Source organism: Neurospora crassa, linkage group VII (genome assembly GCF_000182925.2).
Source record: "Neurospora crassa OR74A linkage group VII, whole genome shotgun sequence".
Taxonomy (NCBI): Eukaryota; Fungi; Ascomycota; class Sordariomycetes; order Sordariales; family Sordariaceae; genus Neurospora; species Neurospora crassa.
Window position 1 is genome coordinate 3,277,670 of NC_026507.1, and position 14,830 is coordinate 3,292,499.

Genomic DNA, 14,830 nt, shown 5'->3' on the forward strand with positions numbered 1-14,830 from the left:
ATATGGTCCTCGCTTTCTGTCTGCATTCCCAAGATGGCATTATCACGGGGTTGAATATGCATATGCCTCCTGAACCCTGCATCATCTGGCATATCACGGCAAATCTGCACTTGCTTGCAACCCATTATATTTGGAGCTTGTTTCGTAACCCATAAAGGATTGATGCTTCAACCTAAGCCATATTATGGGTAGCTCATGCCAGGGATAAGCATACAAGTATCCCGAGATGAATGTATTTCCTCCGTCTCATCCGGTACGCCACCCTTTTCCATTTCCCACCCCCAAAAGAATTACCACATCCATGCAAACAAGCGAGACCCGAAACCTCTTGTTCATTCTGGTCTGAATACCCTTCCATTAAAGATCCCCCTTGCCCGGCATGACCTTGGCGGCCTGCACCGCGCTCATCTTGGTGATCCACTGAGCATTGGGCTGCACCTTGCGAACCGTCCTGAGCTCGTCACTAGAGTAGCCAGGGATACGGATGTTGTAGGTACGCTCCAAAACAAGCTGGATATCGCGGATCTCAAGAACCTTGGATCCTCTCTCCTTTGCATTGCGGGACGCCGCGTGGAGGACACTCTCTGTAAAGCTATCGGCGAGACCAAGGACGGACTGAAAAGGAATGCCACGTTAGCTGGTTGTGTGGTGATGACTTTGTGAGTTTGCTAAAGGGGGTTAAGGAATGACCGCGGACTTCCGCAAAGAAAAACAAAGGATTATCAGGTTGCAAACAACGTACCTCCTCAACCTCAGGTGTCAAGAGATTTCCGTCTTGGCCCTCAGCCGTACCACCGCACACCTGCCGAACCAGCTCGTCCAGCTTCTTCTTGTTCAAAACCCTCTCACCCTCGCCCTCAAGCTGGTAGGCCGGGGTCTTCTGCAAGACGGGCTGATTCATGACGCCGACACCGGCTGTGCCACCGCTCAGAGTCGGGCGACCAGGCGGGCCTGCAACGGGCGTGGGAATCTGCGTCGCCTTTTCCGGCAGGGACTTGGCGATGGGGAACTTGGAGGCCTGAATGGTCTGGGGCATAGCGTTGGGGTGAGCGTGGGGATGTCCTTGAGTTGAGCCCGCCGCGCTGCCTGGAACAGTGGTGGGTGTGCCGACCGGCGCAGGGATGTTAGAAGCGGGAATCGAACCGGCACGTTGCTGTCCAGCGAGGTTCATAGCCGCCGCGTGTGAGAGCGGCTGGTTGGGTGTCCGCTGCGGAGTCTGATGTCGCTGTGAGATTTGAGTGGGCGTGCCAGTTGCTTGTACCCCAACCATGCCAGAAGGAATCGCCGTGTTGATGGGTGCAGGTGTAGGAGTGGGCTGCGAGCCAGGCTCGGTTTTGATATGGTTCTGGGCTGGCTGCTGCTGTTGCTGTTGTTGCGGGATAGCAGCCTGGGTGGCCGGAGTTTGGGTAGCAGGTGCCAGATGTGGCTGCGCTTGTGGCTGCCCTTGAGCTTGTCCCTGTGGTTGAATGGGTGTTTGCGCTGGTTGGTGTTGTGGTTGTTGTTGCTGCTGCGGTTGTTGCTGTTGCTGAGGCTGCTGAGGCTGCTGTGGTTGCTGTTGTTGATGTTGCATCTGTTGATGCTGCTGCAACTGATTGGCAGTGATTTGAGGTGAATGAGTGGGCGCAGGGGATTGTTGCGCTCCTTGTTGTGGAGGCATTCCACCCACACCCGCCATCTGTCCAGCGTTTTTGGCCGCTTGGATGGCGGCGTTCATGGCGGCTGTGGATGGTGCCATTCCAGCACCCAAGGCTTGCCCTTGACCTTGAACCTGTGTTGGTCCTTGCTGAGGGGCCGCTTGAGGTTGTTGGCCTTGTTGTTGCGGTCGTGCTTGGTTCTGCATCGGAGTGGTGTTCGCCGCAATCGGGACGGCCTTGTTCCCAGACCCCGGCATTGCAATCGTCAGCGGGGTGTTATGAGGAGGCTTCACTATTGTCTGACGAAGTTGGTTGCAATAGTTCTTGGCGTCATTGAACGACTTCTCCGCTATCGCTTTGCGGTTCAGCAAATTTTGTTGCTCCTCAGGCGTAAAAGGCTTTTGGTTGTTTCTCCGTTCCTCCATGAGGCTCAAGAGATTTACCAGCGTCGTATTGCTGCTGTTGAGGGTCAGGAACGCCCTCATGTACTTGTTCCTGGTTTCGGATTCCCATTTCTTGTGTTCCTGGGCGGGTATGGTTGGAGGTATATTGAATTGCAGTGCCGTGACATGTTGGAGGACAACCTGAGGGATGGCGGGCTTGTTTGGCTGTCCCGCTGCTGTAGCAGGCTGTCCTGGACGGGCAACGCCTGCGGTGTTCTGGGGTGTGCCAGGAGCAATCTGCGACGGTATCGGCGATTGCTGAACATTACCGAGCTGGGGAGTTTGTCCACCTTGTTGTGGCAGTTGCTGCTGGCCCTGTTGCTGCTGCATTTGTGGCTGTTGTTGCGGTTGTTGCTGTTGGAGTGGTGGTTTGGCCTGGCCTTGGTGATGGGGCGGTTGTTGTTGTTGTTGCTGTTGAAGCTGGTGTTGCTGTACTTGGCCGGGCTGCTGTTGGCCAGGCTGTTGGTGCTGTTGTTGTGGTGGCTGTTGTTGTTGTTGTTGTTGTTGTTGTTGCGTCTGTCCCTGAGGTTGTCCCTGAGGTTGTCCTTGGGGCTGTACTTGTTGATTCTGCTGCTGTTGTTGCTGCTGTTTTTGTCGCAACTGCTGCATTTGCTGCAGGTAGCGCTGCTGCTCCTGCTTCTTCTGGTTCAACTTGTCTTGCAACATCTTGCCGAACTGCTCGATGCTACGCCTAGCCGCGAGCTTCTCCGCCGATCCTTCGGGCGATTCCTCAAAAGTCTTCCAGAATGTGGCCAATCCGTTTTCGTAGCTAGTTTTTTCCTCGGCGGTCAGGAACGCAACACTTCGCATTTGCTCGGGCCGCAAGAGTGCCGGTTGTCTGGGAGCAGCACCGGGAGGTTGAGTGTTTGGCTGCGCCGTCCCTTGGCCGGGCTGGCCTTGACCGGGCATTTGATTCATTGTGGTTGCTTTGTGCACCGAAGTCTGGTGTCCCGGATTCGTTCAGGCCGTGATCGGACAATCGGGAATATTGGGCAGAGTACCGACGACAGAGTTTCGAAGTTGCTGCGTAGGCGTGTGGTGTGGTGGCGAAGGTGGATGGCAAGATCGAAAGTTGCGAATATATAGATACGTTTGCGTGGCCCCGTCGACGTAGTAGAAAGGTAGTACGTTATTTAACAAACAGTCCTGGAAGCTTAGCAATCAGCAGATGTTTGCAATGGAATACGTGCCCGGGACCTTGGTACCTTGACACGAGCTGCTGGAGAATAGGATGCTTCTTTTGATTGTGGCTTTGGAGTTTGATGGAAGATCTCGGGAAGAGATTGTTGGCGGTTGGACTTCGATCCGAACTGAAGTTGTTCTTTGGATGAATGGCATGCTCAATCGGCTCTGCCACTAAGTACTCATCCACTGCACTGACCTACCCTTTGGGCATGTGGCTTGAACGCAGGCATTAATGCGTTGTTGAGCGCGCAGCGCGACGTGTTCATTGGCTAAGCCACAATTTCCGCGGCATCTTCCCTGCAGTTCGTGTAAAAAAGGTGTGGCGCTCCCACCTAGTTGAGCCCAAATGACATCAAAGAGCAGTACTCAGCTCAGTTACAAAGTTAAGTTGGACCATACATCAGCTACTTATTTATCCTGAAGAGATGATCAAGTTACGAAGACTGGTACCTATTCGGTTAATGGAAGATCGTCATTTGGTCTCGTTGTATCCTCCAAGCGTCAAGTGAACGCTCATCCCACTCTGTCTTCAATTTCACCGTCATGGTCAATCAGTCTTCCCAATCACGTCGCCTGACCACTCTGTGAGACTCATTTGTGACTTTTGTCTAAAAGGGTTGCTTGTTGGCATGTCAGTTGACTTCATATTCATCCAACCCAGATAAAATGATATAAGCTCACCAAATCAAATCGTGCGCTGTTAAGGGGATTTTGAAGAGACAGTAAAAGACCGTTGAGTGAAAGTTCAACCATGCAAGAATAAAGAGCCATAGCATATGTCTCTATGCTTTGACTATGTTGTATATGAACCAGAGTCAATATCACTGATACCCCGAATGCCAAGCGAGTCTGTAACAGCGAGAAAAAAGACAACGCTTAGATGTTCCAAGTACAATACCACTCCCCTCGAAGCTGCCCAGATCTCTAGCTCATCACACTTGGTTGCCTAAACATGCCATCAAACTCAACAAACGCTGATTCATTCCTTCTGTGCACTCTCAGTATGCAGCCATTAGTTCCTTTGGACGCCACAAGAAACAACTCTTTAATCGTGAAGGTTTCCGCACTCCGAAGCAAATCACCATTTTCATAAACAACAATTTGTTAAATGCAAAGCCGTTGCGCTGTATAAAGTTGATCATTTGTACTTGTCCGTTTTGTACTGCTCATGGAAAAGCGAAGAGCTCCAAACTTTGCCTCCTATTCATTTATGTTTTGGTGTATTATCTTCATGGTCATCATCATCACTCGTGTCTATACGGGTATCCATAACTGCCAAGTGCTTCTCTCTATACCATGTTCATTAGTTCGTTGTTGTCATCTAGTCATCAAAGCGGTCTTCAGTTGATGCATGTCGTGATGTGCTGTGACTGAGAGCCGCTGTCTTTTCAAGCCCACAAATGAGAATTCTGTCGTTATCCCATTGATCAAGGCGAATCGATCTCCATAACACATTCGTAGTGGGGGGCTTCCCTAGATCGCATCGATTGATCACAGAGGATCTCCTCATTGCTTGATTCTGGCTCCTCGATCTCGTCGATCCTCGGCGGCGGCAGCGGATCCGAGACTTGCACGCTGCTGCGGCGGCGGTCACCGACTCTCCGGTAGATACGGCGTGCGCAGGAAGACCCAAAATCCTCCGCACTGAAGAACCGTTTGCATTCTCGAGGGTCATCGCGGTCTGAGTCGCTTCCGATGCTCTCGCTGAAGGTTCGCTTGCCAATGCTGCCCGAGGTCATCCGCTTGCGTCTCCGCTCCTCTCGCTGCCGCCTCAGGATCTCGCGGTGTTCGGCCTCTTCCATGTCGGCCGAGTCTGAATCGTCACTGCAGTTCAGCTGTCCGAGGTTGTACATGACGCTTTCGTCAACCTCTCGATGACGTCGGGACCGAGACCGACTTCGTTCCGATTCGGCATACTCAATGGCATCCGGATAGATTACAGGAACCTCGGCGTTGTCATGATCATTATCGCTGCCGTCGCTCATCTCCTCAATAATGAGGTTGGGATTTGTCACAATGCGTCCCGGGCGAGCTGATGGTGGGAACGTCGATTGTGACGGCGACGGCGACGACTGCATGGATCGCGGAAGACTATCTGGACCCGGATCGTCGTCTGAATCAGAGGAAGTTGCCGACGAGGTGGTGCGAGACTGTGGTGAAAGCTGATCGGGGTCTATTGCTCGGGCGAAACTAAAGCTTGGGCCGTAGAGGCCGTCTGGCCGGAGTACGGCGATGGACGGCATTGGTGGAGGGGAAAACTGTGGCGGCATTGGCCCGTGCCAAGGACTGCCCTTCCGGCTCGAGCCCGGGGACAATGGTGGGGACGAAGGCGCCGCACCCTGGGGCATGACTTTGATATTAGGGTTTGACGGCCACATGGTAGGCTCGGCAGGTTGATGCTGGTGAAGTTTGGTGAAATGTTTGCTGTTGCTAGTAACTTTTACAAAAATTAAAAAGAAAGTGACGAGCCCGGATTTGGTTGAAAGTGGTTCGCCGTAGCTGTGGGGTATGATTGCCGCTATGACGATGCCGCCCCGGTGGTAAAAGATCTTGGACGCCGGGGTGAACAAGTGATACACAAGTACAAAGAGTATTGTATAAGTGAAAGTTGAGTCAGGGTGTTAAAACCCAAAGAAGAAACCTCCGACTAGGAGACTGAAATAGCCTTTGGTTGCTGGTCATGATAGTGCTGTCTGATGTAAATTGGACCCAAGCTTCACCATGGGGGTGGCGAGGATGCAAAGTCCAATCGAAATATCAACCAGTAGAGGACGGATGCTATTTGGTGTAAAGAAAGGATGATGGGGAGATATACCATGTATGTCTCAATGGAAATCTCGTTTTTGCCCGTTCCCAGAGCTGCGGGAGGATGGCAAGGTAATGCCTGCGGTTGGCCTGTTTCCAACGGGGACGGGAGCCGTAGCCTATGGGAAGATGCCGACAAACATTGCCCACGGTGTAAGCTGGGATCGGCTATCTTGAAAGCTTATCCTGAAAAGGCGCAGGAGAGCCGCAGGGTGAACAATGGCACTATACCGAGAAGTGTTATCTCCCGAGCGGTTTTTATGGTAGGAAAAGGGAAAGTATGTCTGCCACTCTGGACATGTGTGGACTGCAACGCAACTTAGTCACAATTCGGTTCCGGGCTTCAGTTTCCAGGTACAGTACCACGCTTTCGATGAGCTCTTGAAAGTCAGCATATAACATCTGGGTATTGCATTACGAGCTAGAAAACCCGCAACATGTGCTCGTCTGCCACCACTCGGCTCGGCGTCCCGGTATAAGACAAGTGCTATCGGGGAGAATAGCGGCCACTTGGGCAGCAATGCTCCGGGTACCCCTGACTCTTCCCCGGATTCTGTACCGAATGAGTCCATGTCGGGATTGTGAAACAAATGCAGACGAGAAACATCAATGGCAGATAGGGCCGACTGTCGGCGGAGAGAGGGAGTGTGATAGATAGGTACCTTGGACAAAGAAGAAAACTCCCCTTTCTCTCGTATCTAGTCTAGCTAATGCCGTACCCGGCTGGTAGAGCAATGTCTCAACTTGGGTACTGCATCCACTTGTCAGTCGTGTCAAGCGTCTATACGCAAACGCGCAAGAAAGCGCAATTCAGGGACCAGGGCTTTATGTGATAGATAACATGGCCAGCGCAGTTGCCTCCAGGGGTTCTCTCGGGTGAGCGAGCGAGTTGAGCTGGTAAACAAGGGAGATTACGGAACGAATCCTGGGGAGGAATGGTCGACACAAGATAGAAACCGCGTACCTACAGCAGTACGTAGGTTACATGGCCAATGAGGGCGACAAATTGGTGTAGCGGATGCATCACAAGGCAGAGGCAGCACCGTACGCGCAGTACCTGTATGTATACCTCTATACATTCGGTACAGACGACATGAAAGTCGCATGGAAGTGCAGGAGCAGAAAGGGCGGGGAGGAAGATGCGGACATGTGGATTGTGGGGTTGTGTGTGTGTGCTGTGGGAGTGGTGAACTTCAGTTGTGTGTTTGAGGCTTGAGGTTGCATCACAGATCGTGAGTCCACCGATGGGCGTTGAGCATTGACAAGCACGCATTGGCGCAGACTCTGGAGCGGAACTGTGCCATTTCACGCCTTGATGAGGGCTCACTTGAGCAAACGTTTGGGACCGAATACATAAGGTATACTGGGACAATGCCGGGAGGTGTCATATGTACTGTAATGCCACTGGGATGACAAGCGGTGATAGTCAAAGGAAACGGATAAAGTTCCCGTTCCCGTTCCCGCCGCGCTCACCGGGGGCGGAACACGTGGGAAGGAAGACAACCTCTACGCTCGGCAGCTCGCACCTGGCAGTCTGCTGCTGCACAATACACCGCCGAATGCCATTGTCCACTTTGAATGTCAGCTGCGAGACTCAGTAACTCAGAAGTCGGACACGGTCAACGTGAAACGACGGAGGACGGGGATGCCGGCCGTCCATTCGGAAATCGGAAAGGCTGGCGGGTGCCCCTGGATGCTGAGTGTACCAGCACGGCAGGTGGAGTCTTTGGATGGGGTCTGCCGGTTACGTTCCGGGCTCTTCATCCCAGACTCACCAGATTACATATGATTCCAGTGGATGTGATAGGTGTGACTGATGGTGCTATAGAATGGACAATAGACTAGATCTCAGATAAACTCGTGGCCAAGAATTATCACGAGTAAATGCTAGGCGGGGGAGACATGGCAAGATACACTACAATGAGGATGAGTGCGAAAGCCAAGTGAGTACCTAAACTTTCTGGAAGTATAGAGTACTTTGGATACACCCGTTCCAAGGCGCGGCCAGTAGGTAGCCGGTTCTCAAGACAGTGTAGAGGTATGGAAGCTGCCCAGCCCAGGCCCACATGCCTGGCTGGACGGGAATGCGGGGGTGGGGCTGTTTGTTTACACTCGGTGCACCAAATCCCGACTACAGTAACTTACAGGACATCACCCGACTGGCGACAGCTTCACTTAGTTTGGTCCCTCCAACCCAACAACAAACGACGCCATAAAAAACAAATACACCAGATAATTAGATCGCCTATACGGTCGCACATTATCACATCCATACAACCTCCTCACAGTTATTAGAACGAACATTCCACACGTGGCGCGTCGCAATCCTTGAGCCATGTCGCTCCTCCTGGCGCACTTGGAGCAAATCTCCACGTCATGCGAAAGCATCGACAGCCTTCCGTAGGTCACTTCCTCAAAGTCTTGATGACGTTTCTCTCATCATATCGCGTCTTGATCCTCTAACATCCAGCCCATCCTTCGGGTATCACCACTAGTTTCCCCCCTCCCAAAATATTCACCAACGCCCTCCTCTCGAACCACGACATTACGTCCTTGATTCGCGACACCGAAGCCCACGAGCGCGCCCTCTTCTCCGTCCCTCCCCCTCCCCCAAAAGCCACCACCCAGGCGCCCGATCCACCAAAACCCGCGAACCGACGACAAACCATCTTCAACGTTGCCGGCGGCGAGGTCACCACAGGCCCACCAGCCAAGTCGACGCGCAGCAGCGGCCCGACGCGCCGTAACACAGCCGTGGCCGCCGTCTTGGGCGGAGATCTTCACGCACAAATAACGCGACGCAACCCTGCCGGAAGTGGAGGCGGCGAACTCGACATCGAAGTGCTACTGCGCGGTGCCGAGAAGCTCTGTACGGTATACCCCTTGCCTGGCGCGCTGGAGAGGATACCGGCCCAGCGGCGAAAGAACGAACAGTTGATGAACACGCTGGCGTACTATGAGACCAGGGTGGCAGAGCAACAAGAGGCTTTGGACAGGTTGAACCTGGACCGTTATGCGGAAGAGGAGGAAGAAGAGGCGGGCAGAGAGAGCGCGGCTGCTGCCGACGTCATGACGGAAGAAGATCTGAGGAGGGAAGAGGAGGAGATACGCGAACTGGATCGAAGGAGGAGGGAGTTGCAAGCGAGGTTGCGAGCGACGGAGCGCGATCTCAATGGATTGATGGAGTTTTGAGCGCAGTATCTGCTCAAGAGTGTCCGATACACGCAAGAAGCTACCAAGGTTATTCGAACTACGACGAAAAGAAGACTTTGCGATATCATATATCATTACGCAAGGTTTGTCTTGACCAGCCACCAGATCCTCAACAACTCGGCCCATCGGACGGTCTTTCGCTAACATCCGAAGTAGCAGCCTTGACACGCAGGAACTCTTGGACAAATGTCTCCGGATCCTGCGCCCCGCTGAGTTCTGACTGTCCGTTGATGGTAAAGTTGGGAACTCCATGGATTCCCTTCCTCTGCGCCTCTGCAACCTCACGATCAACGTCCTCGCCACCTCTATCACTGGCCAGCCAGCTCTCGACTTCCGCTCCATCCAAGCCCGCGCGCTTGCCAGCAGCAATCAGCATGTCATTCGACGACACATCGCCATCTTCTTCATGATGCAACTGAAACAGGGCCGCAGCAGTCTTGTTTTCAATCTCGTTGGACTTGGTTTTCGCCAGCTGAATCAACCGATGCGCATTGCGGGTGTTGCCGATCCTACCGTTCAACGAGAACTTGATGCCTTCGCCTTCGCCAATGGCCTTGAGGCGCGCGTGGACCATGGCGAGGCGTTCGGGGCTGCCCAGCTTCTTGCCGAGATAGGCCTTGGGGTCGATACCGCCCGTTTTGGGCAGCGAAGGGTCGAGGTAGAAGGGGTGCCAGGTCACGGTGAAGGTGTCGTTTGCGCCGCCTGGGATGACGTCCTTGTAGAGCTTGATGGCGCGCTCGAGACGGGCTTTGCCGACGTAGCACTGGGAAATTGGTTTAGTGTAAGTGATGCACGTTTGATGGATGATGAAGCCAAGGTAGCCAGCCATACCCAAGGGCAGATAATGTCGGAGACTACTTTGATCTGAAAGTGTGTCATGTTGTAGGTTGGGAGAGTGAGTTGTCGGATTACAGATACTCGATGTTGACGTCGGAGGATTATGTTTGGCGATTATTTCAGCTCGTAGGCCTCGAGGTTATGATACTTATACTACTCAAAGAACATGTTGTGCTACCCCCTCACCCTTCCCGAAATTTGGAAGCCGGAGGGGTTGTAAAGAAGGCGAGAAATACAGGGGGCTGCTTATAAATCGACCTCGGCTTGGAATGCCTTCGTCGTCTCGAGCCCTCTCTCCAGTCTATGGGATTCCACAAGTTGTGAGACCATGTTAAGTAAATAAACAACACATTCGTTGTCTCTCATATCTTCTTCATGTACCACAAACCCTCAACACAACCTAGAGGAGGGGTTGGGCAAAAGCCTATGTACCTGCTTCTAAAAGCGGGGGCGTTCCAGCCGAAAGAAATCCGGGGAATGGCATCGTGGCGTTTTGGGCGTGCTGTAGTGTAGGTAAGTATGTACACTACCTACAGTACAGTTGAATGAAGCATTGACAGATGATGTCGGCGTCCTTCATCAAGGCCACACACAAATGCCATGATCGGCAAATCGCCCTCGGCACGTGTCAGGTACGAACGGGGCTTTGATGATCTCCGCGCCGCTCGGGCGAAGCTTGGACAAAAGCTTGGGCCATGCTCCATTGCATTGAATTCCCAGCCTTCTGGTATTCTGTAGTATCTTACCAGTTTTTCTTTTTCCCAATCAGCTCTTTCGGGAATTGGAAATTCTCAATTCTCAGCTGGAGGGTGAGCTGAAAGATCGGATGGAGCGAGGGAGGCCAGCCCAGTCCAGCCTCGGGGAAGACTTGGAGCAAATAGAAAAGATGAGACATCTTTACTTCAATTGGTAGGAGTAGTAAGCTGCCTTTGTGCAGTCATGAGTGAGTGCCTTTTTGAAGATGGGCCGTGCGCCTCCAGTCCGTCCAATCCTCTCTTTAGCCGCCTTAGTTGCTGAGTGCAGTGGAGTTCAGAGTTGAGACGAAACGGCGCCAAACTCAACACAGCGATTGCCCTGCCAAGAAAATGGAGCTTGGTCCCTCGTCGCATCCAATCCTTCGTCATCATTACTGCCACTGTCCGGACAACGGGCTCTGCCCCAAGCTCCAAGTAAATAAAACCGGGAGGTTGGGGAAGACTGACGGAGACCCTTCCACTGACTTGTCCAAGTGTGTGAGGCCGCTCAGTCCCAGCCAGTCATCATGGTACATACGTATGTATCTCGACGTGCCTGACGTTGCAAGCAATACGGTTACGGGCTCGATACAAGCAGGTACCGACCGACCGACCGACCGCCCAAGTGAAAAAGCAGGGAATTGAATGGCTTCAGCACTCTGTCCACTTGCAAACGAGAATCCCAAAATAGGTAGCCTGGCGAAGTGGGCTGGTGGGCTGTTCAGTTTTTTTGGAAGGTAGGTTTAGTTTGAAGTGAGAAGTACCTACGTAGCGAGTGTAAAGTGAGAAGACTTTCAACTGTTGCCCGGAAACCAGCCACCGCTTTTCCGCAACGAACGCGAGCGCGCTGCCTGTTGAGAGGCAGGTCGCCGGTCCCACTGAGCTGCACTCTTGCACGACTTGACTTGCACAGGTCTCTTGTCTCACGCCGGCTTGTTCTCAACCCTTCGTTCCTGAGGTGCCCTCATTCACGGTCCTAAAGTCTTTTCCAAGCCAACGGGAAACCAACTGCACGTCACCCAATACACGATCCCTCTTTTCTCGATCGTGCATCCTTTTGGCCTTCTACCACCACCAGCCTGTCTTTCTGACCTCCACCGTTTGTCCCATACTAGCACCTACAGCCCAGGCTACATACATCTCAAGCTGCCGTGTACCTGACCTTCACCGAAGCGGGGACCCCATACCTCTACCCTACTTAGCTTGGTTCCTTCCAAGCAGCACGGGGAGAGAGAAAAAAAATAAACCCTTGGATTCAGGTCCGGTCGTGGTGCCTTGCAGATTCATCCTGCAGCATTGGTTCACCTAGTGAGACAAGGGGAAAAAAAAAACAAGGGACAGAATCCAAAGGGACGAAAGGTCGAGCCTTGTGCCTGGCCCCTTGCCTGTTTCTGTTTAGGTCCAGTCCGCCTGCTTTCTTGCTTTTGCATCTGGCAGAAACCTGAACACACAGTCTTCTGCGTCCCCTCCACCAACCAACCCACTGCGGTGCCTGCCAATCCATACCTACCTACATTCTCATACATACACCTCTTCAACTTGTTGCGCATCCCGCATTCCTCAGCTACTTACGCGCCCAAACAAGCACACCAAGAGACGAGACGAAACGGATACCGACAATTCAAGACAAGGAAACACGTGGGGAAAAAACGAAGACTTCTGGACTGCTTCGCGCATTCCAAGGACCCCATCCTACCGACTACCTACGACTTGTACCTCGCCCAGCAAGTGAGGTAGACCGCCTTCCATTCCAGCAAGCGAGACATCGTTTTACGGCGCAACCCTTCTCCAAGTCGACAACGACGAATTCGAAAAGAATCCAAACGACGTATTAGCCTTGAGGGCAATCTTGTCACTGTCGGCCATCGCGCAAAACGTCCCCAACCGTCCCTCTGGCGCAAACCTCGCGGAGGGCGGGTGTGGGTACCAGGCGCGGTATCTAATAACGAAAGGGAAGAAGGGATTAGGGAAAAAAAAAGTTAAACAAGGAAGCAACATACATACAACAAGATGGCTAGCGGGTTCCAATTAGGGTGGTACCGTATGTCTTCCTCTCTCTCCATCTTTCCCTTCCTCAGACATGTTGTAGGCAACGGAATGAGCTGACACACTATGATGATCTTTAGGGTGGCTACCGTTCCTGGGATATCACCACGTCTTGATGATTCTCATCATGATCACAATTATTCTACTATGTAAGGAGAATCCCCGTCTGTTTTCCTAAGTAGAAAATCAAAACTAACACACCGTACACAGCCCTCCTCCTAGCAGGCTGCTCGTCCTCATCACCCGTCATCCCCGATATCTTTCTGTTGTCGCTCTACTACGAAAACTACCAAGCCATCCCCGACACTTCGCAGGTGCACTACGACGTCACCACCGCCATCGCCAACATTGTGGATGGCGCCCGTCTCCAGGCGCGCGTTGGTTTCTTCGGCATCTGCGTTAATCCCGATGGCGGGTCGTGGTTGTGCAGCAACAATGCGACAACGCTAGCGAACGAGATCTCGGTTGATCAGGATCCTTTGAACCTGGTCTGGCTGGCTGCGCAGTTCAAGGATATGATTGTCTTTCCATACTTGATGTAAGAAACAAATTTCAGGTGTGCTTTTGTCGCGACACGAGCAGACATGCTAACAAGGGATACAAAAACACAGCATTATCGCAATCATCTTCGCCTTTGTTTGCCTCCTCCTCCTCGCCACCTTCCCCGGCTGGCACGAAGAGGAAGACTCGGAGGGTTCCGAGCGCGAGGTCAAACCTTTTCCTTCGCGGCCCGTCAGCCAGGTCGCCCTCGTCATCATATTTATCGCGACCATTTTTGTCTTGGTCTCGGTGCTGTGGCAGCATACGGCATCGGTGGCAGCATCCGTCATAGCTCAGGACTTTGGCAACGGGAGCGTCATGGCCGGCGTGGGCAGCTCGGCCATGGTTTTGGGCTGGTTCAGCTTCACGCTGTTGATCATCGTCACGATCGGTTTGCTGGTCATGATATTGAGTATGAGAGTCTTGAGCGAGCTCATGGCCTAAAGACCGGTAGATTATCGGGTTTGAAGGGGGTTTGTTGTTGGACAAAAGGGGGAGGCGCATTTCATCTCATCGCACTATATGGGAGGCTGGGCAAAGGCGCTGATAGAGATCTTGTTTTTTTTTTCTCGTTATGATGTTATTTTCTTGATTTCTTGCTTTCGCTTATGACGATACCTACAACCCACCACCACTGCAGCTCACACACACGCTCAGCCACACATAAACACCACACAACGACACAGAAAAACAACAATCAACCTAACGGACATAAAACGACCCGAGACGAAAGAAAGAACGATGGAATGGGATCCATGGAATGGATGGGATTATGGAAGGATGAATGGATGAATGGATGGGATGAACATGAAGAAGAGACGAGAGGGTAAAGGTATATAACCGAACGACCGTCTATCAAACGACAAACAAGTGATCAAGGAAGGGAGGGAGGGGACGAGCATGGATTGGGACTGACCGGTTTACGAAACCAACATGAATGTGCTATTCCATTCATCTGGCTGTCCAACCTTATATGACTGGGGTGGATTCTTCTTATTCATGGTTTCAGGATACCTGGAATGACGGAATTACCTCTAGGCTCTGGGTTGTTCATATCACATGTATGATGTAAGAAGGAAAGGAAGGACAGGAAAGGAAGGAAATTGGCGGATATTTGGCTTTTATGTTTGTTGTTTTGAAAGAATGGTCTTTTTTTGCAATATGAGGTTGTTAAGGATACCTAGGTAGTGAAACGTGAAAAAATTCCGACGAGGATTTGGTTGGTATCACTTCACGTTTTTCAACTCATGAGACGGTATGATGATGTTTGATCTAGTATCATGACGTTTTTTAAAATGAATGACATTCATTGGTAGTTAGACTAGTTCTAATTCGGCCTAGAGGTAGGTTTCAGTTGGATTTGGACTCATTAATGGGTTTGGGTTTGGCCATG

At 52.1% G+C, this 14,830-nt stretch overlaps 5 protein-coding genes across 5 annotated transcripts; 2 read left to right on the forward strand and 3 right to left on the reverse strand.

Annotated features, from left to right (window-relative positions):
• Positions 1 to 35: 35 nt before the first annotated feature.
• NCU02223 (hypothetical protein) lies at positions 36 to 3,400 on the reverse strand. The gene is made up of 3 exons (XM_954543.2): positions 3,283 to 3,400; positions 743 to 3,223; positions 36 to 615 (listed from the first exon to the last, which is right to left on the reverse strand). Exons 2-3 carry the CDS (start codon positions 2,993 to 2,995, stop codon positions 358 to 360), a joined length of 2,511 nt encoding a protein of 836 aa, XP_959636.1. The 5' UTR covers positions 2,996 to 3,223; positions 3,283 to 3,400; the 3' UTR covers positions 36 to 357.
• Positions 3,401 to 4,543: 1,143 nt separating this feature from the next.
• Positions 4,544 to 5,858, reverse strand: NCU02222 (hypothetical protein). The gene has a single exon (XM_954542.2). The coding sequence runs from the start codon at positions 5,638 to 5,640 to the stop codon at positions 4,690 to 4,692; it is 951 nt and encodes a 316-aa protein (XP_959635.1). The 5' UTR covers positions 5,641 to 5,858; the 3' UTR covers positions 4,544 to 4,689.
• Positions 5,859 to 8,207: 2,349 nt separating this feature from the next.
• NCU02221 (hypothetical protein) lies at positions 8,208 to 10,391 on the forward strand. Its single transcript, XM_954541.2, has 3 exons — positions 8,208 to 8,467; positions 8,563 to 9,363; positions 9,437 to 10,391. The coding sequence occupies exons 1-2, from the start codon at positions 8,403 to 8,405 to the stop codon at positions 9,257 to 9,259; spliced, it is 762 nt and encodes a 253-aa protein (XP_959634.1). The 5' UTR covers positions 8,208 to 8,402; the 3' UTR covers positions 9,260 to 9,363; positions 9,437 to 10,391.
• Positions 9,195 to 11,013, reverse strand: mig-7 (menadione-induced gene-7). The gene is made up of 3 exons (XM_954540.2): positions 10,864 to 11,013; positions 10,112 to 10,619; positions 9,195 to 10,043 (listed from the first exon to the last, which is right to left on the reverse strand). Exons 2-3 carry the CDS (start codon positions 10,157 to 10,159, stop codon positions 9,390 to 9,392), a joined length of 702 nt encoding a protein of 233 aa, XP_959633.1. The 5' UTR covers positions 10,160 to 10,619; positions 10,864 to 11,013; the 3' UTR covers positions 9,195 to 9,389.
• A 625-nt stretch (positions 11,014 to 11,638) lies between these two features.
• On the forward strand, positions 11,639 to 14,714 carry NCU02219 (hypothetical protein). The gene is made up of 4 exons (XM_954539.2): positions 11,639 to 12,892; positions 12,978 to 13,046; positions 13,108 to 13,435; positions 13,509 to 14,714. Exons 1-4 carry the CDS (start codon positions 12,862 to 12,864, stop codon positions 13,879 to 13,881), a joined length of 801 nt encoding a protein of 266 aa, XP_959632.1. The 5' UTR covers positions 11,639 to 12,861; the 3' UTR covers positions 13,882 to 14,714.
• Positions 14,715 to 14,830: the final 116 nt, after the last annotated feature.

Bases quoted from the DNA above. Each gene is read 5' to 3' on its own strand.
- NCU02223 (XM_954543.2), bottom strand. From the start codon at position 2,995: ATGAATCAAATGCCCGGTCAAGGCCAGCCCGGCCAAGGGACGGCGCAG. The intron at 616-742 runs GTACGTTGTTTG...ATTCCTTTTCAG, and splicing joins TGACACCTGAGGTTGAGGAG to TCCGTCCTTGGTCTCGCCGA.
- NCU02219 (XM_954539.2), top strand. From the start codon at position 12,862: ATGGCTAGCGGGTTCCAATTAGGGTGGTACC. The intron at 12,893-12,977 runs GTATGTCTTCCT...GATGATCTTTAG, and splicing joins GTTCCAATTAGGGTGGTACC to GGTGGCTACCGTTCCTGGGA. The intron at 13,047-13,107 runs GTAAGGAGAATC...CACCGTACACAG, and splicing joins GATCACAATTATTCTACTAT to CCCTCCTCCTAGCAGGCTGC.
- NCU02222 (XM_954542.2), bottom strand. From the start codon at position 5,640: ATGTGGCCGTCAAACCCTAATATCAAAGTCATGCCCCAGGGTGCGGCG.
- mig-7 (XM_954540.2), bottom strand. From the start codon at position 10,159: ATGACACACTTTCAGATCAAAGTAGTCTCCGACATTATCTGCCCTTGG. The intron at 10,044-10,111 runs GTATGGCTGGCT...CCAATTTCCCAG, and splicing joins CCGACATTATCTGCCCTTGG to TGCTACGTCGGCAAAGCCCG.
- NCU02221 (XM_954541.2), top strand. From the start codon at position 8,403: ATGTCGCTCCTCCTGGCGCACTTGGAGCAAATCTCCACGTCATGCGAA. The intron at 8,468-8,562 runs GTAGGTCACTTC...TATCACCACTAG, and splicing joins GAAAGCATCGACAGCCTTCC to TTTCCCCCCTCCCAAAATAT.